The sequence below is a fragment of the Eulemur rufifrons genome, chromosome 4 (genome assembly GCF_041146395.1).
Source record: "Eulemur rufifrons isolate Redbay chromosome 4, OSU_ERuf_1, whole genome shotgun sequence".
Taxonomy (NCBI): Eukaryota; Metazoa; Chordata; class Mammalia; order Primates; family Lemuridae; genus Eulemur; species Eulemur rufifrons.
In genome coordinates, this window is record NC_090986.1 from 11,831,019 (window position 1) to 11,851,034 (window position 20,016).

The 20,016-nt window shown below is 44.7% G+C and overlaps 1 protein-coding gene across 3 annotated transcripts in view; it reads left to right on the forward strand.

Moving 5' to 3' along the window:
- CARS2 (cysteinyl-tRNA synthetase 2, mitochondrial) overlaps positions 1 to 20,016 on the forward strand; it is a 51,294-nt gene continuing 31,278 nt past the window's right edge. For all 3 annotated transcript variants that reach the window (XM_069467573.1, XM_069467574.1, XM_069467575.1), the window contains exons 1-6: positions 1 to 271; positions 544 to 594; positions 4,249 to 4,366; positions 12,629 to 12,700; positions 12,805 to 12,910; positions 16,804 to 16,887. In XM_069467573.1, the coding sequence (XP_069323674.1) occupies positions 51 to 271; positions 544 to 594; positions 4,249 to 4,366; positions 12,629 to 12,700; positions 12,805 to 12,910; positions 16,804 to 16,887 (652 nt within the window). In that variant the 5' untranslated portion in view covers positions 1 to 50. The remainder of the gene's footprint in view (positions 272 to 543; positions 595 to 4,248; positions 4,367 to 12,628; positions 12,701 to 12,804; positions 12,911 to 16,803; positions 16,888 to 20,016) is intronic.

Consider the following 20,016-nt stretch of genomic DNA (forward strand, 5'->3'; position numbering starts at 1 on the left):
CTCCTGCTCGCGACTCCTCCCTGTTGCTGTCGCCGGCGCCGGCCGCGGTCATGCTGCGGACGCGCCATCCCGGCCTGGGCGCCCAGCTGTTCCGGGCTGCGCTGGGCCTCGGGAGAGCCAGGCGGCTCGGGCACGCGGGCCGGGCGGCGAGTGGGGGCCGCGGGCGGGCGTGGTTGCGGCCCGCGGGCCAGGACACGGGCGTGCAGGTGTACAACAGCCTCACCAAGCGGAAGGAGCCCCTGATCGTGGCGTGCGCTGGAGCCGCCTCCTGGTGCGTGTGCGCGGGCGCGGGCGGCGTAGGGCGGCGCGGGGCCCCAGTTGTCTTGGCACTGCTGGGCTCGCGGGGAGTGGTCCCCAACGCTGGGGTGTGTGTACTGCAGACACAGGTTCGGGTGCGAATTGAGCGGTTTAGGTATGGTACCTTGGCTGTGCATCCCCTACAAGAGGTTACTTTAAAAAAAAATAGTGATTATACGATCATTATAACAGTTGAATGCTCTTTCTTGCAAATATGTTTCACTTGGATTTTAACTTTGTTCCTAGGTATAGCTGTGGACCAACTGTATATGATCATGCACACCTTGGCCATGCTTGGTGAGTTTCCTGGATTCGAATTTTCACATTTCAGGGAACCATTTATTTTAGAAAGGATAAGCCTTTTGCAGGTTTTTTTCATTCTTCAAGTGGCAACTTATGGGTCCTGAGTAATCACTACATGCCAGGGATTGTGGGAAGCACACATGTTATAGTCTCATTTGGTTCTTAGAGGGAATCTGCGCATTTATACCCATTTTACAGGGGAGGAAACTCAGGGAGGCAATGTGAAACAATGAAAAAGTACCTGTTTTAGAATTAAATGTTTCTTAGTGGATTTAGTGACATTAAGAGGTCTTTCCATTTATTTGCCTTTGCTTTGTTGATATAAAGAAAACTTTAAGAAAACAAAGAGAAGTATAAGATTTTTAAGGAAGCACCACCACCAACAAAAAGGAATCTTTCCAGGGAGTCCAGCTGGCCAGAGTCAACTCCGGTGCTCACCCTCATTAGCTTCCCAGCCTTGGACAAGTCACTATTGCTTGGAGACGGAGATCATAATGGTATCCATCTTTTTGAATACTCACAACAATTTTAGTAAATAATGCCCACAAAGTGCTGCTTAACACCATACCTGATATTCGACGTGTCATAGGGCTCCCCAATTACTGAGGATAAGTGACTTTCCCAAGGTCACACGTTTAGGAAGTGTTGGAACTTGGGTGAAGATGGTTTCTCTGACTGCCAAGAGTTTGCTTTCTTGACCTCTTGACCATAAGACATAGTGCTTCCTATGTTTGTCAAAGTTTACTAATATTTTGTATATTTACAAAATATAGTATATGAAAATGACTTCTTATACATTTTTTAACTTGGTATTTATTGTTCAGACCTAGACTAAAAGTAAAAAGTTACATTTACTCTGTACACTTTTCAAAAGGTGATATATCACCCAGCAAGATGGGAACCTTTTTTGAGTTTTCTTATAACAAAAATAAAATAATCTAGGAATTGGTTTTTCCCCCCTTCCCTTTGGGCTAACTCGTAGAAAATTATCAAAAGCATATTCTGATGTCTTTTTGAATTACAAAATATGTTGGGGAAATATTAAAAACCAAATATCCTTCCAACCTGTGGAATCTCCCCAAAGGTAGAGGAAAAAGAAAATAATTTTCCTATTGAATAAGCATTAAACCAGAAGGGAATGATCACAAAGACAGAAAGAAATTTCACCCTTTCAAAGAGCTTTGGGGATGCCACCTGTTTTAATCCATTTGAGCTAATGTAACAAAATACCAAAATACTGAGTGGCTTGTAAACAGAAATTTACTTCTCATTGTTCTGGGGCTGAGAAGATCAAGGCACTGGCAAATTCAGTATCTCATGAGGGCCTGCCTGCTGGTGCCTTCTCGCTGTGTCCTTACAGGGTGTAAGGAGCAGGGGTGAGGGAGGCTCTCAACTCTCTTTTATAACTGATGCCATCTCTGCCCCATGACCTAATCACCTCCCAAAGGCCCCACTTCCCAATACCATCACCTTGGGGTTAGGATTCAACACATGAATTTGGGAGGGACACAGACTTTCAGACCACAGCACAACCCATTGTTTTAGGTGGGTTTTAACAATTTGTAGTCAGATGACAAGTTAGGCCCATCTCCTCCCCCACACTGGGAAATGGGGCATTGTCTTCCTTGATTGCATTTGAGAGATGGTTTCTAGGTTTTCAAAATTTCCTGAGTTGTGAGACTGGCTGTAGGCTTATTTTGGCCATTTAAAAAATTTACAAACATTGAAAAGGAGTCTCTTCCCTTATTTCCAGCTAGGAGAATCTAGTTTTACAGTTATAATTTGTATTTGCCCTTACAAATACAGAAAACAGTACAAGTCTTAAGTGCACGGCTGAATGAATGTTGTAAGCTCTGTCCGTGTGGGGCTTTCCCAGGGGCTGCGACTCTCCCCTGATGTGTCCTCTCCCCAGTGTGGAGGGCGTCCCTGCCCCACCTGTGCTCTGCCTTACCTACTGTCATCCTTCCCCACCTTTCCACAGTTGTCTCAGTTCTGCAACTGCTTCAGTGGTTATTTGCACAATCATTTAACTTTTCAGCTCAATGCCTGCTACACAGGGCGGAATTTGAATGAGAACGTTGGAGGATGCCTAGGGCTTACTTCAGTAGAAAGAGACATCCTGAACAATAGCCTCTGATGTTTCCAGAAGAGGTTGGCAGAGGGGTGCAAATCCTTTTTGGGGGGGGAACAAATTGTCCAGTTTGGCTTAAATAGGGGGAAGGAGATGGGGAAGAGGTGGGAGGGGTTGGTTGTGGCCAGATTGGGGAGGGTGTTGTATTTTCTGGCCCAAAGGATTTGGGTTTTATCTCACAGTGGATGGAGTCACATTGGAGTGTTTTGAGTGAAGACTCTTAGCACTGACAATAGTCTTAGCCATCATCATCCACATGTGCAGCCATCATAATCCAGATGCGCATCCTCCCTTGATGGAGCCGGAGGGCTGGGACCAGAACAGAAGGAGCCTGCCTGGCAGTCACACAGTCGCAGTGGAGTCACAGAAGGAAGCTGAGGTCTCCTGGTGCCAGATGCCTGCGGGGGATGTGTGTGCATGCCACTGTGTACCCAACCCACCCACAGCATCTGGGAGCCTCAAGTTGCTGAAGGTCAGGCAGGGCACTTCTGGGACAGCCTGAGCTCCTCTGGGCCAAGAGTGTGATTTGATTCTTGTTTTCATTTACTTTAAGCTCCTGTTAATTTTTCTTTTAAATCTCATTTCTTGTAGAGTCTCCAAACTCGAGACTAATGAAGGGCATAGTGATGATAATAGCAATAACAGCTTGTGTTTTTAGAATTAGTGCTGCACAGGCTCTAAGATTGTACACAGTGATCCTGTGGGTTACTGGAATTTTGCCCAATTTGTAAGTAAGCAGACTAAGGCTTTAAGAGATTACGTATCTTGGCAAGGAGTTTTGAAGATAGCTTTGTCACTGGATTTGAGATTTGGCCTCTGCTATGTTGGGGGTGGGTGGGAGATTAAAGTGATACAGTAACAATTGTATGGACTCAAATTTAGAGAGGCCACATGGATGACAGAGATGAGCATGAGATTAGCTGACCTTGAGTTTTAAGCTTGCTTTTATGGGAAACCAGATTCTTAAGATTTTTTAAATGGATTTTAAACCCCTTTGGTTTTAAAAGTCTGAGTTGCCCCTATGTAATATATAAGTAAGCTGGCATTTTAATAGTCCACGTTGGTGTATACATTCTTAGGAGTGATCTTATATATCTTTAATGGGATTACACTAGACTTGTCATTATTTGCTTTTATCTATTTTGTCATAGTGAAAAATTAGAATTTCTTTAGAACATGAACAGGAATGGTAAAAGTTCCAGTATTTTAACTACCTAGTGAGATTGTAATATGAGTGAATTTTTGTATGATCAAACAGATATAAATTTACTTAAACAACAGCTCTAAAACTAAAAATGCCAATATTGTGCCCTGAAATTGGTGCAATATCTTTTCTCATTTGGACCCACGGTGTCCAGTCCGTGAAGAGGCTTTTCCTTTTACTAGCTCCGCTCAAACTGTCAAACATATCACACAGTTGAAGTCATGTAGCAGCATATTAAAATGTAGCACATTTTTTAATAAGATAACAATGACAACTTTGTGTATTAAAGACATCCTGACTTTTCTTGTTTCAGCTCATATGTGAGATTTGATATAATTCGAAGGATCCTAACCAAGGTTTTTGGATGCAACATAGTCATGGTGATGGGTGTTACAGATGTGGATGACAAAATAATCCAACGGGCCAATGAGGTAAGCAGACAAGATTTACGTTTATGATAACATTGTTGATCAGTGTTCTGACCCTTATCTGACGGTGGCTCTTATTTGTATTTTACAAGTAGTTCTCACAGCCTACTGTCCATATGTGGCCCAGTGAGTATAATTTAAGACGTGAAACAATGACAAGTTATCAGTGTAATCTTTGTTGTCGTAGTGAAAGAAATTCAATTGTGGTTGCCAAAGCCTTTTGGTGCCTTGCCTCATTCTGTGGTGGGCTCCTGGCTCGAGCCTTTAATCCCTGCCCTGGCCCGCTCAGCCACCAAGGGAAATGACTTACTTTCTCTTTATTGAGGGGATGAGACCTTGACACTGGACGTACTCATATTTCAGCTAATGATGACTTTAGTTTCTGTGTCTCTTGACAGCTTTTACATTCATTACCATTTGAGTCTGAGAACCCCCGTGTGTGCTAGGGAGAGCACACCTCATTGCACCTTTTAAAGCACGTTTTATTCAAAATTTAAAAATTTTTTTGGAGTAATTTCAGATCTACAGAAAAATTGCAAGAACAGTACAAAGAACTCCTGCACCCCTTTACCTGGATTTCCTGGTTGTTGTCATTGCCATTGTCATTGCATCTTCTCTCTGTCCTCAGACTTTTCTTTTTTTTTTTTTTTTTTTTTTTTTTTTTTGAGACAGAGTCTCACTCTGTTGCCCAGGCTAGAGTGAGTGCCGTGGCGTCAGCCTAGCTCACAGCAACCTCAAACTCCCGAGCTCAAGCGATCCTCCTGTCTCAGCCTCCCGAGTAGCTGGGACTACAGGCATGTGCCACCATGCCCGGCTAATTTTTTCTATATATATTTTTAGCTGTCCATATAATTTCTTTCTATTTTTAGTAGAGGTGGGGTCTCGCTCTTGCTCAGGCTGGTCTCGAACTCCTGAGCTCAAACGATCCGCCCACCTCGGCCTCCCAGAGTGCTAGGATTACAGGCGTGAGCCACCGCGCCCGGCCCTCAGACTTTTCTGGCATGCTACCCCATCCTCTCTGCACACTCCATGTGCATCTGCAGGGACAAGGCCCTTGTGTGCATGGCCCCATGCTCCCAGTCAGGAGCTGGGCATTGATGCAGCAGCCAGTGCTGGTGACAAGGCTGTCAATCACAGGCCCCATGCAGGTGTTGCCCCATCCCGCAGCACCTCCTTTTTGGTCCAGGACCCCTTCTAGAATCCTGTTATGTCTCCTCAGTCTCCTTCTGTCTGTAGGGATTCCCTGTCTCATGTCCCTGATGGTCTCACTGTGTAGGATGGCACTCCGACTTCATCCACTGGGTGTGTCCCATCTTACAGAAGGTGTCAGGAGGCTGAGCCGAGTCTCCAGGTTGTACAGACCTTTGGGGACAGGGCTGCATGCCCAGGGCTTCCGACCTCGGCCCTTTCCAGGCAGGACCCCTCTGCCTGGTGCGAAGGGCTTGAGTACCTGTGGCTGGTAGCAGAAGTATCTCTTTCCTGTGCAGGTTGAGAGCTTCTGTGGAGTCTGGCCCCACGTGGAACCTCAGGAAGATGCAGTGGATGGTGTCCTCTCAGCTAGGCTGGCAAGATGTTGGGGGTGTCTCTCTGGGTCTCCCAGGTGGCTGGGCACCCAGGGCCCTATACTTCACCCCCTGCCAGAAGGGCTTTAGGGGGTCCTTTGACTTTGCCTTTCCCTTTTTGGTACTGCCCAATGTACTGTCTTATAATGGCTGTCCCCATCGCTGGTCACTGCTAGGGCACTTTTCCTAATCAGCATCCCCTCCGAACATTTTGCCCATTTTCACAATTCAGTGCAGTTTAGCATATACTCTATTCATTTGTGTATTAGTTAGCTGTTTATTTCCTTTTCCTGAATCTTGTGAAGGAATTTAAGTAAAGCTGACCTAATTTTGTCGTGAGCAGCTATCTTATGGTACGTTTGCCATTTAGCACTACTTTTTTGAAGTTTTCGAGGAGACATATGTGCAAACCATAGCAGTGTTTCTGATGCTTTTTATTAAAAAAAAAAAACTAGATTTCTTAAGATATACATATGTGTGTGTGTGTGTATACTTTAAGTCTGTGAGATTTGAATGATTGCATTTTGCCTGTCGTCGCATTGGGGCTTCCTACCTCCTTAACCTTGTAAGTCACACCCCACATCTTATGAATGTGGAGTATCCTCAGGCTCCCTTAGAATAATCATTTGGGCAAGGTTTTTGGCAATCTCACGTAGAAATGGGACAGAACTAGTGACTAAAGCATTGACTCAGAAGTCAAAAGGCCATCTTTGGGCTGGGGTGTTTGTCTGAAAGGAGGTTGAATTGTCATTTGTTAAGTGAACAGGGCCCTTGTCTTACCTCTCATGTGGCTGCTTAGAGTAATGGTGTGAGCAGGTCTTTGGGAAGATTCTGAGGGAACTGTATATTCCTGTTTTCTACCGATTTGTCTTCTAATCGCTAGGTAGTATCCCACTGTGTGTGGCTGTTTAGCAGTTCTCTTAGCTCTTCCCCATTCTTGACTGTTTGCATCTTTTCTAGCTGTTGAAAAGAGTGCTGCTATGAATATATGTGTTTTTGTTTTGTTTCCCTATTAAATGTTTGTCCCAAAGTGGAATTACTGGGTCAAAGGGGGAACGGTTTATTTTATGTCTTACAACTTTTCTTAGCATCAGATTGTTGAGAGAAATATTGGCAGCGCTGAAAATTGGCTCTGCCTTCAAAGGTATTTCTTCACATTCTCACCCCTGGCATTTGAGGGTCGGGTGGGGTAGATTTAGAAGGCAAATGAGTCATGTGTGAGGCTGTGTGTGACTGCCTCGTTGCAAGGTAACCCCATGGGGAGGTGGTATGTGGGAACGCAGGCTGGTGAAGCAGGAAGGTCAGCAGTGCAGGGCTTTGGCCGGCCATCACACCAACCAGCACCTGAAAGGCAAGCGGTTGGTGACTGCAGGCCTCTAACAAGTCTTCAGAATCAGAGGCAGAAACATCAGTCCCTGTGTCCTGGCCGCAGGGACCTGGTGAGGCTGGGAGACTGGTTGGGCTCTGGAGGGAGCCTGGTGGGACCAAGAGGCAGGCGAGGCCCAGGTATGCTGGGAGCGCGTCATGGAGGAGGTGGGGAGACGGCAGGAATGCTGGCTGGCTGTGGGAGAAGCGGATGGAGAGCCGGAGGTCCAGGTAGGGAGGCTTTCAGGAAGCCATGAGGAGGGACTGGCTGTGAGCTTTCTAAAAATTTTATAACGATTAGAATACGAGAACGTTGGTAGAATTGGTTTGAGCATCCTAACTCTAGAGAGTGTTTAATTTTTAACACCTGAAAATTCCCATACTTGTTACATGGCAAGATCCCAAGATGGTATTGAATATTTTTTTTCTCAAAATAGTGTCTTATTTCAATATAATAAACCATGTATCTGAAATCCATAATTATAAAAACATGTGTATTTTAGTATTTAGTGAAAAGGCTCTTCTTTTTATCTAATGCAAGCTTTATTTTTTAAAGGTAAAATAAAAACTTACTTTTCTCATTTTTTTAACCTTTTTTATGGCATAATGTAAAATTTGCCATCTTAACCATTTTTAAGTGTATGTTAAATACGTTCACCCTGTTGTTCAGCCATCACCACCATCCATCTCTGGGACTTTCTCATCATCCCAAACTGAAACTCTGCACCCACTGAACACTGCCTCCCCTCCCCAGCCCCTGGCTGCCCCAACTGCCCCCATTCTCCTCCCTGTCCCTATGGATTTGGCTACCACCTCATGTTAGTGGGTCATGCAGATTAGTCCTGTTGTGACTGGCCTGTTTCACTGAGCATAATGCTCAAGGTTCATCCAGGTTGTAGCCTACGTCAGAATTTCCTTCCTTTTTAAGGCTGAGTATTACTCCACTGTGTGCCTGGTCTCTTTCATTATCCTCTGGGGATTGGTTCCAGGACCCTGCCAATACCAAAGTCAGATACTCGAGTCCCTAATATAAAATGGCCCAGTATTTGCATTTAATTTACACTCATCCTCCCATATACTTTAAATCACCTACAGATATAATACCTATTATGATGTAAATGCTCTGTAAATAGTTATTGTACTATATTTTTTAAAAGTTTGTATTTTTTATTGTATTGTTATTTTTTATTGAGTTTTAAAATTTTTTCTTTCTATTTTTTGTTATTGCATATTCTTCCAGTGAATTTGTTGGTTTGTTTTTTTTTTTTAAATACTTTCCACCCGAGGTTGGTTGAATACATGGGTGCAGAACCTGAGGTCGGGAGGGCAGATTGCGCCACATTTTCTTTCTTCATTCTTCCACCAGTGGACACTTGGGTTGCTTCTAATGCAAGCGGTTTTGATGATGGTTATATCTTTCATGCCATTTGCTCCAAGACTTGTTTTTAAAATATTGTAAATTATATTACACTTTTCTGAATTGATCCCTTGACTTTAATTTTTGGCACAATTTCATAAGTTGTCAGGAAGGAAAACCACAGGAGGTTTTAAATGAGGTTGGAGTGGGAATGAAAAGAGACATGTGTGCTATATTTGCATGGTAACATTTTATGTTAAGAGAAGTTGTAATGAATGTCTCAGAGTGATTCAAGCCATGGTTATTCTTCATGCGTCAGGACACTGGTCCAGCGGGGCTCCCTGCTGGGGAGAGAGCTGACTAGGATGATTTACTCTGATAAGGGGACCTGGACGATACCCTGAAATGATAAGTACTGGGACCCCATTTTAGCACCTGGCTACCTCCTGTGGTTTGTTCCATTTTGAGTGAGAAAAAGCAGTGCTATCCAGATACGTGGCATAATCAGCTACTTAAACATTAAATTTAATAATTTGGCTTTTAGAATACGATTTCCCTCTCCCCAGCACCAGCAGTGATAGTTATTCCCCTTACAATCTGTCGTGGGAGCATTTGTGGGCCGTGTTTTCTGGCGTTGTGCTGTTTGAGCCAGAGAAGCCATGTGCGGAAAAAGGCGAGCTGCTTGTTTGGGGAATGTTACACCCGGTGTGTCATTTAAAGTGCATGTGTGTGTTCGTGTGTGATTGTCCCCTTCAGAACTAGTAATGGATAAGCTAATTCTAAAGTTCATATGGAGCAGCAAAAAAAAGCAAGAATAGGAAAAGTGTGTATAAAGGTATATTAAGCTATTACCAGATATTAAAACATTTAAAAAGCCATAGAAAATTTTTTGTTTTGTGTATACATATGTTCCACAGTTTTATTATAGAATGACCTAAAATAGATTGCATATATTATTCACAGAGGTACAGTTGGACAAATGTTGACATAGATGCCCCTGTGGACACATCATCAACCCCAGAGTGTCCTTTGCCCCCTCCCACGTTCCTCCCTGCTGTCCCCGTTCCCAGCGTCCACTGATCTGCCTCTGTCTCTCAAAAGGCTATAGAAACTAACCATTGCTGTGAAGAGCAGGAATAAACAGATAATGGAACACACTAGAAGTCCAAAAATAGACCCAGTGATTAATGAGAATGTGTTTTATGATAAAAAAATGGCATTTCAAGTCAATGGGGGGAACGATGGATTATTCAGTAAAAAGTGTTGGCAATTGGTTAGACATCTGGAGAAAAAATAAAACAAAGTTAGATAAATGCTTCACAACCCAATTCAGAGCAGGTCAAAGACTGAAATATAAAAGGAATCGAAACACAGAATTACTAGAAGAAACCCCAAGGCACTTTTTGGTAGCCTCATATTGGGGCTTTCCCCAAACAGACTTTTCTAAGTTTGTTTCCAAACCCAGAAGCCATCTGTGGGCAAAGATTCAGAAATATAAAAGATTGCTAAATGTGAAAGGAAAGTCTCTACGTGCTATGAAATTATCATAAAGTTGAAAAACTGTGGGAAAAATTGAAATCAGTATCAGAGATAAAAGGTTAATTTCTCTAGTATAAAATTACTTTCTACAAATCAACAAGAAAAAGACCTACCACTCAATAGAAAAATGGGCCTGGGTAATTCCAGAACATTTAATACAAATGGTTCCTACATACATGAGAAAATGTTCAAACTTAAAAAGAAAGGGGTAAAAATTAAAATTGTAACAAAAGATCATTTACCAGCTGTCACACTGACAAAGTCTGAAAGTTTGCCAACACGAGCTGGTGAGGGTGGAGGGAAGTAGACACCCTCAGGTGTTCTTATCAGGTGTAAATGGGTAGAACTTTGGTGGAAGGGAACTGGGCGATGGCCTGCCGGGTCCCTGTGCATGTACCCTTTGACCAGCAGGTTCCTGTCCAGGGGAATAGCTAGAAGCGCACTTGGACCGGTGTGAAGGGATGTGTGCACAGTCATGTTTGCAATAGCAGAGATGGGAATGTACATCTGGACAGGACTGGTTAAGTAGCTATAGGGAATTTTTGTTTTATATAGTCTTTTTCTTCTTCTTCTTTCTTTTTGCACAGCTTTATTGTAGAATTGACCTACAATAGATCACATATATTACTCACAAAAGTACAGTTTGACAAATGTGTATACAGCACAGACAGATCTCTGGGTGGCTGTGTGTTAGGAAAAGAAGCCAGGAGGGCAGAGCAGAGTGGACAGTGGGCCACATTTGGGGATTCGAAGCAAAGGGCGCCAAAAAGAACATGTAACCATGTTCATGCTCGTGGGACAACTGGTCACAGTATTTTCCATCTGGGAAGGAAGCTGGGTCTGGGCATCCTTTATATCACTTGAATTCCTCTGGGAATAAATTATTTGCAGAGTATACTGCATCAGGGGCATAATACCTGTATAGGTCATTTATTCCCAGCGGAAATAATTACATTTAATTAAAATTTAAAGGTAAAGCAGCTTCCTGATCTTTCGGTCCAAAATTCCATAGTATTTGAACCTTCTGAGGTGGCAAGAGGACACTGATTTTAGGCTTTTTTGTTTGGTCTTTTGGTCCTCTAGATAGGATATAAATTAACTGGTCTATTTTTTTATAAGGTCTGTTTTGCCACAAAGCTATACCCCAGGAAAGGGATTGGAGTACCACCTATATGCTAGGTGCTGTATATATTCTCTCTTCGATAGTGATATTAAATGTTATGTATTTCTTTTACAAGTTTGTCTTACTTCTGAACCTTCGTAGCCTTCTAAGGGATTATTGGGTGAGATTATCTCTATGTTGCAGAGATACCAAAGGCTCAGAGGTTTAGATTATTGATTTGCACAAAACCACAAAGCTCAAAAGACACTTGGTAGCAGGACTTAGTTCACCAGATTTCTTCCTTCAGTGCATATTCATTGGTTGAGGTTTCTAGGGTGACTGCGTGTTAGAGCCCTGGGCTGGGGAAATGTGGGCCTCAGGGTGACGTGGTTGAGACCTGGCCCCACATGTGGCGTTTTGCGTAAGGAAGTTTCTTAATATTCCAGAGCAGAAATTCCTCCACCCACCAAATGGGGAGAGCGATTTTCCGCGGCTATAGGTGGAGTGGGTCCAAGGAGAGTCTAGCACACAGCAGGTGCGCTGTAAATGCCGGCTGAATTTGGGTGGCTCATGGATCGCTTGTACAAGATCAGCAGTTACGCAGCCTGGCTCAGCTTCAGAACTGTATGGTGCCTGTGCATCTGTTTGTGGAGTGTTTTCTGGTGAAAAGTCATGAATCACACGAGTGGACCTCATTTTGTGTCCCAGGCTCTTCTGAGGACCTTGCAGGGGCTGCGGCTATGTGCCCCTGTGCTCCACACTCAGAGCCAGCTGTGCGGCCTTGGTGTTCTGACCCATCCATAGGATGGGGCCTGAGGGACTTCATGCTACCCTCCCAGTCCCGTTCTTAGTGTGTTAAATTACTTTCAAAATACTTCTTTAGCGATTTCCTCTTTAATGTATTTTTGGCTGTTCTTTTCCTCCTGAGGGTTAAGGGCTAAGATAGGAACTGAATTTCCTTGTCATTATGTAGACTAGATTGATTTTGTCCTTGTCTTAGAAAAGTGGAGGATTTTTGGTGTGTTTTGGTTTGTTTTTATTATATAATGGAAATTGTGACATTATTTATTCCTTTCCTCTCCAGCCAGAAAAGAAGGTCAGTAAGCCTTTTAGACTAGCTGAGGTTTTGTTGTAAGTTTGATGCCTAATGTTAAAGTCCTTGTCGTAAGTCAGTAAGGCCCAGCGGAGGCTGAGCCACAGCAGGGCCGCCCGGCCACCCGCCCCAGGGAGGCGGCCAGAGTAAGCGTGTCATGGGTTGGGCCAGTGGGCTTTCTCGCTGCTCTGTGTTTCTGTCGTGAATGCTCCAGACTTACTCCTGTGCTCATCTGATCCTTCTGCAGATGAACATATCACCCGCTTCTCTCGCCAGTCATTATGAGGAAGATTTTAAGCAAGACATGGCAGCCTTGAAGGTAAAGCGCGCGGCTGAGTCTTCCTGCCGGAGGACGACAGGCCAGAGGAGCCGGCTGGCCCAGGGCTGCAGACGGGACGAGCTCACGGCTCCACTTTCTTCTAGGTGCTGCCGCCCACAGTGTATCTGAGGGTAACTGAAAATATTCCTCAGATAATCTCTTTCATTGAAGGAATAATTGCTCGTGGGTATGCCTACTCAACGGCAAAAGGTAGGGTTTACGTTATTAAACTGACCATCGGTTAACAGCAATGGCATTTGGAGAAACTGGGCACATATTTATGAGTTACTGGAATGCACTGAACATTTTGCTGTCTGTCTTGATATAATTCCTACAGCAGAAACATTGTGGGGTTTCTGTGGTGTCGTGTGTCTCTGCAAAGCTGTTGAGGCTGTTCTTCCTAAACACAGTTTCCAATCCCAGGAAGAGGTGACCATCTGGACAGCTGGTCTTGTAGCACTTGTGGAGGCTGGGTGGCAGCTGCGTAACTGCTCATTGTAGTGTTCTGTCTTCACTTAGAAATTTCCATAACACAAAGTTGGAAATAAACACAGACCCTCTAGAAGCCCCCTCCCTCCCTCCTTGTAGAAGGCCTGCGGGTCGTCTTCTCTGTGGCTGTCCTTTTTCTGGGGCCAGGGAGGGTGACCTGCTGACCACATTCTGAGTCCTCCGCGTGCAGCTCTGGGTAAGAGGAGCCCCAGCATCAGCGCCAGGCCCGAGACAGTGAATAATTCCCAACGGTGTCCCATGTCCTCCATGCTAAATTTACTCAGCTGTCCCCCGATTTCTGTCATGGCCGACGCCCACGTCCCACGTCATAATCTACTCAAGGGTGTTTGTTGAGAGTGTATATGTCAGTCAGTCTCTTTATCTCCCAGTCTGCTCGCTTTTCTCCTCCTCACAGACTCGTTCAAGACACCAGCAGGGTCAGTTGTCACACAGAACATCAGGGTTTGCATGGTCAGTTCCTGCTGGTGGTGCTGTTGGCTTGCAGGCTGCTTCTGTCTGGTGGTCCCCGGGGAAGGCTGGCGTCCTGGCATTTTGCTGTTCTGTGATCTCATTGAATTCTGCTGGACCTGCCCCTTCTCACTTTCTTTCCCTAAATCCAAGTCCTCCCGGCCTGCACACCCTCACTGCAGACAGATCTCTCACAGGAAGTCCTCCTCCACCAGCCGTAGCTGGCAGTGAACTGTCTTTCTCAGCCTTGGTACCTGTACTATACTGCCCGGTAGCCAAGTCCGTGCTGCTGTCGTTTGCTGTTCAATGTATGCACGTTTTGTCCCCATGTAGATTGTAAATTCTCAGACCCTAAGAACCTTTTGCTTAACTGAGTAGCCCGTTAGATTGTCCCGCCGGGGCTGCAGATTGCTGTGTTGCAATGCTTGCTGCAAGTGAGCAACAAAGTATAAAGCACAACACCGACCCGTTCACAGGCCTCTCGGCACCTTCCCTTCCTGAGTCTGACCCCGGAGCATCGGTACCTACGCATGTGGGAGTACTACGGCTTTTTATCTGTGCTAGCTTGGCCTATTTAGATTTTGTTTCCAAGAGAAACTTTTTTTAAAGAACTTAGGTGATTGGACTGGAGTTTGTGCCAGAAAACACAGGAATTATTTTTCTGCTGTCGTGTAACTTGGAATAAGACATGGAAGCCTGAGCTTCTGTTTTAGAAATAAACCGGTGGATATTCTTGAGGTGCTTAGGATTCGCATCCTCATATGCTTTAGGAGTGATTGCTACTTATTTTATTGTTTTATTACTATGTTTTACTGTAAATTTTTAATGATGGTGTAAGTATCGGTAATTCAGAACACACTTAGGTTCACTCAGACCCCAGTGGTTTGAACTTTGCGACAGTTCCACAAGGGCTTGGCTATAATTTGATCTTTGGCCTATTGATGGAAAACAATTTGTTCAGCAAATTGGTAACAGAAACAAAGGAATGGGGAAATTTTCCTTTTCTCTGTTGAAGGGAGCAGTTTCTCTCCTCTTCGGGAGCATTTTTAAAGCACTGTTTGCATTCTGATTTCATGGACAGCAGCTCCCCAGGGCCCGCATGTCTCCTCTGCTGTCTGTGGCTCCGTCCCCAGCACCTGGCTCCAGCTCAGCAGTCAAGTCTGAATGACCAGGGAGGACACCAGGAGCAGGGCTGGCCCCGGGGCACCTGGAAGCCACTCTGCCCCTTCCTCCTACCAGGGACTGCTGTGCCGACCGGCCTGTCCTGTCCTGTCCCCACACACCAAGGACATGGTGCAGGTCTTTGGTGCTGCCGTGTCTACCAGTCGAGAAGCTTCCTTGATCTTGGCAAGACCAGTGTCCCCAGTAAGGATAGTACAGATACGAATTAATAACTATATTAGTAAAAAGAACATGAAGATTCAAAATTAAAAATTTGTAAACCTTGAAGATTATACACACACTTGGGCCCTAATGCCGACCACATGTTGTTAACTGTGGTTGGTGGGTGCAGATCTGATACTGGGGGTGGCCTATGCACAACCTTGACTGGCACCATATCCTTCCTGGGGAGAAATGTGCTGTGTGTGCAGCCACGGCCAGCCCAGGGGCTGTGGATTAGTGCTCTCTTCCTGATGGAGCTCCGCACTCCGAGCATGTCCTTTTCAGCTCTGCTTCCTTATACTTCATGGTTGGACGTGGCAGGGGGCAGCCCTGGCTCTGCAGGGGTCTCTGGCAAAGGGTACTTTTGACCCTTGGTCTGAAAAAGTGGACCGTAGGTTTCTCAGCAAAGGGACAGCCTCCCAGGTACTTCCAGCATGCGGAGGGTGTTTTTAACCTAAGTAAAAAGGTAGTCGTAGGAGATCTGGGTAAAGAAATAGTGTCTTTGTTAGTTAGCTTGTAACTTAAAGCCTTTATTCAGCTGAATGAAGGCCAATGATTACATTTTACTTTTCTCTGTTAAAAAAGTTTGTCTCACCATGTTACAAAGAACTTTACATCTGTGTTTTCACTTTCACACACATACACACATGATGTGTCCAAATGTATGCTTTTATACTATAGTATTGTTGTTTTTAATTCTGGTTAAAAAGCTTTAAGCTAGGGCCAGGCATGGTGGCTCACGCCTGTAATCCTAGCACTCTGGGAGGCCGAGGCAGGATTGCTTGAGGTCAGGGATTCAAGACCAGCCTCAGCAAGAGTGAGACTCCATCTCTACTAAAAATAGAAAGAAATTAGCTAAACAACTAAAAAGAAAATAGAAAAAAAATTAGCTGGGTGTGATGGTGCACACCTGTAGTCCCAGCTACTCAGGAGGCTGAGGCAGGAGGATCCCTTGAGCCCGGGAGTTTGAGGTTGCTGCGAGCTGTGATGACACGATGGCATGCTAGCCTGGGCAACAGAGCTAGACTCTGTCTCAAAAAAATATAAAAAAGATATTAAGCTGGGAATGGTGTCACGTGCCTGTAGTCCTGGCTGCTCTGGAGTCTGGGGTAGGAGGAGGGCTTGAACCCAGGAATTCAAATCTGTAGTGCCCTGTGATCTCACCTGTGAATAGTCACTGCACTCCAGCCTGGGCGGCACAGCAAGACCTCATCTCTAAAAAAGTATCAATACATATATATATAGACCGGGCATAGTGGCTCACCCTGTAATCCTAGCACTCTGGGAGGCTGAGGCGGGAGGATTGCTTGAGCCTAGGAGTTCGAGACCAGCCTGAGCAAGAGTGTGACCCCCATCCCTACTAAAAATAGGAAGAAATTAGCCAAACAACTAAAAATAGAAAAAAAATTAGCCGGGCATGGTGGCACATGCCTGTAGTCCCAGCTACCTGGGAGGCTAAGGCAGGAGGATCACTTGAGCCCAGGAGTTTGAGGTTGCTGTGAGCTAGGCTGATGCCTCGGCACTCCAGCCCAGGCAAGAGAGTGAGACTCTGTCTCAAAATAAATAAATAAATAAATACATATATATGTATATGTGTGTCTATATGGATATATGTTTGTATATGTGTATTAAAAGGGGCCAAAAGGAGGCCAAATGTCATTTTCTATATTTAAATACTAATTACTTGTTGGATATTAAGCTTGTATAGGTGTTGATATTTTACACTGAGAAATGATGGGTTCGTAATTACTTTTATGAAACAGGCAATGTCTACTTTGATCTGAAGTCTAGAGGAGACGAGTATGGCAAACTAGTTGGCGTGGCCCCAGGTCCCCTCGGAGAGCCAGGTAAGTTGACAGGGCCCAGCCCCTGTGGGCCCCAAACCTCTGCCTTACATCTCAGTTCTGGGGAGGTGAGGTCTGGAGCGTGGACCCCCACTTGCTCAGACACCGTGACGGTGGCTGTAGGCTGATCATAGCCATGTTTTAAATTTAATTTGGTTTCTTTGAGTCGATAAAACTTGTGCAGCATAGAGTTCCAACAGCAAGCAGAGCCTCTTCCTATCCCTTCTCTGTAGCGCCCAGCTCCTCTCCGCGAGGCTGCGCTGGTCACTGTTGTCCCCTGTCCTTCTCAGGGTTTTCTGTGCATATAAAAACGTGCACACACCTGGTGTCATGTTTTAACACTCTTCTCTGTCTTGCTGTGATCATGTGTCAAATTCCCAACCTATTTGAATCTGTTCTGTGTGCTCTGTTCTCTTCCAGTAAGTTGTTAGGTCAAAATCATCTTTATGAAGAAGCAATAAGTGTAGTGTATAGAACTAAATTAAAGATAATTGTAAAAGGTTACTGTTTAAGGGACCCAAACAAGAACAGGCAAAAACCCCAAAGACAAGTTGTTCAATTTGTGTCTTTAGTCTCTATCTTCCTGTCTCATAAACTATGCCATTTCAATCTGATCATTAATAGCATTGCTGGACTCCTCCTACTTTTACCCAGTCAGTAGTTAGCATCTTGCTCTCCTCCGCAGAAGGGCCAGAACTGAAAATCCTGGTTCGTCCATGACAGGAGATTTGGTTACAAGCAGGCGTAGGTTGCACCTTAGGAAGTAGAGGATTTATTTTTGCATCAGCAGCAGTCATCAGTTTTTTTTCAATTTTAATAGATTGTATATTTTCGAGCCATTTTAGGTTTACAGCAAACCTGAAAGTAAGATACGAAGAGTTTCCATATACCTCCTGCCTCAGCCTCCCCCACTGTCTGCATCCCCACCAGAGTGGCCCATTTCTACATTCATTATCGACACATCACCGTCACCCAAAGACCGTAGTTCACAGGAGGGTGTACTCTTGGCGTTGTGTGTTCTGTGGGTTTGGATGAGTGGATGATGACATGTGCCCATCCTGGCAGTGTCACACAGGGCAGTTCCCTGCCCTGAGTCCCACACCCCACCCCTGGAAACCACTGATCATTTAACTGTCTCCATAGTTTTGCCTTTTCAAGAAAGTCATATAGTTGGAATCATACAGTATGTGCCTTTTCAGATTGGCTTCTTTCACTTAGTAATGTGCATTTAAGCTTCTTCCATATCTTTTCGTGGCTTGATAGCTCATTTCTTTTTCACGCTGAATACCATTCCATTGTCTGGATTTACAGCAGTTTATCCGTTCACCTACTGGGGGCATCTTGGTTGCTTCTGAGTTTTGGCAGTTGCGAATAAAGCTGCTATAAACATCCATGTGCCAGTTTTTGTGTGGACGTAAGTTTTTAGCTCCTTTGGGTAAATACCAAGAAGTGAGATTGCTGGATCATATGGGAAGAATATGTTCAGTTTTGTAAGGAACTGCCAAACCATCTTCCAGCGATGCCGCACCATTGTGGGTTCCTGTTGCAGTTCTCAGTGCATTCCTGTTTGTTGCTCCACGTCCTCACAGCAGTGCTTTTTAAAATGAAAATTATTTTCTTAAAGGAAAGCAACATATTTATATTACTCACAACGATTCGAAATTAGGAAACATGCAAAACAAAGATAATAAAGCCACTCATTCTTATATGCAGTAAAAATATTTTAATGCCTGTGGTGTTTATCATTTCAAAGCAATAGTGTGTGGGATTTTTTTTTTTTAATTTTTAAATTATTATATTATCACAGCAATAGAAAACAACATAAAAAATGCCCAGCTCACTGCATTTTGGCAGGAGGAGACCCCGTGGCCACCCCCAGTGGAAGACAACAGCATGGCAGTGGATTGTAGTTCTTGCGGCCCCACGTCCCACTCCCTGGCCGCCAGCCCTGCCTGCCCCTCCCGGAGCTACCCTAACTGTGATGGCAGTCGTCTGCTCACCTTTCTGAGTGGTTTTATCACCCAAGCACGTGTCCCTAAACACCAGTTTAGCCTTACCTGTTCTATATTTTTGTACATCGAGGATGTTTGTAGTCTGTGTGTTCCTCTTTGACACTTTTCCCCTTGCAGTTCATTTGAAGCAACGTCATGTGTCTACCGGAATTTCCTCAGTTGGGGAAATCAGCTCTGCTGATTCTGTTCTTGCGGTGGTGTGTGATGTTTCCTCTGACCTGTGTTTTTTGCAAATTGGTAGTTTAACCTAGAGGCTTAATTCGGTTTTGAATTTCTGGAGAAGGCTACTGTATAGATGGCGCACTCTGTCTGTTCTGTGTCGGCAGCCCTTGTTGCGCTGCTAAGCTTACAGCCTTAGTGGCAAAAGAGGTTGCACAGTGATGACATTTCCCTTCTATCACTTCATTTATTTGCTGGAATACGTTTATGCAGACAGATTGTTAATTTGGTTTCTCGGTGGTACAGTTTGCATAGGAAAGGCAGGATATATAAATGCGCAAGTCTTTCTTTATATACCAATTATCAAAATAAAGAGCTGGTTTATGTGCCATTCTCTGAGGGTGACCAGTTAGTTTTTTTTAATCATTAGGAACTCACAGACTTAAACATATGTGCTGTGCTTTAACCCTTCAGCATCGTCATCCTTACTGGTCCTCAGATTGTCCCTTCCTGTGCCAGTCGGAGCTGCTGTTGGTTGACTCCCAGGTCCTTTAAACTCAGCCCTGTTGTATTTCATGATTCTGTCGCTGCCTGTCTGTGTGGCAAGACAGTCCTGGCTCATTTTGAATAAGCCTTTTCTCTTGGAGGCCCTGTTTTTTTTTTTAGTGGGAAATGGTGTTTCCAGAACATGGTGTGGGTGCGAGGTTACTCATCGCCATGACCTGTCATTTGCAGGCCTTGTCAGTAGGCTGAGGTAATAAATAAGTGTGTCTGCATGTAAAATGAGATGCTGCCTCCGGTCATACTGATGGCCAGATGCAGGACCACGGGGTGTAATCACCTGTTCTGTTTCGCATCCGCATCTCCCTTTTCCCAGGTGTGGCGGGGCCCAGTGGCCGTCGCTGCTTGATCCTCCAGCCGGGTCCAGCAGCCCCGCCTGTGAGGGCCAGTCACAGTGAGA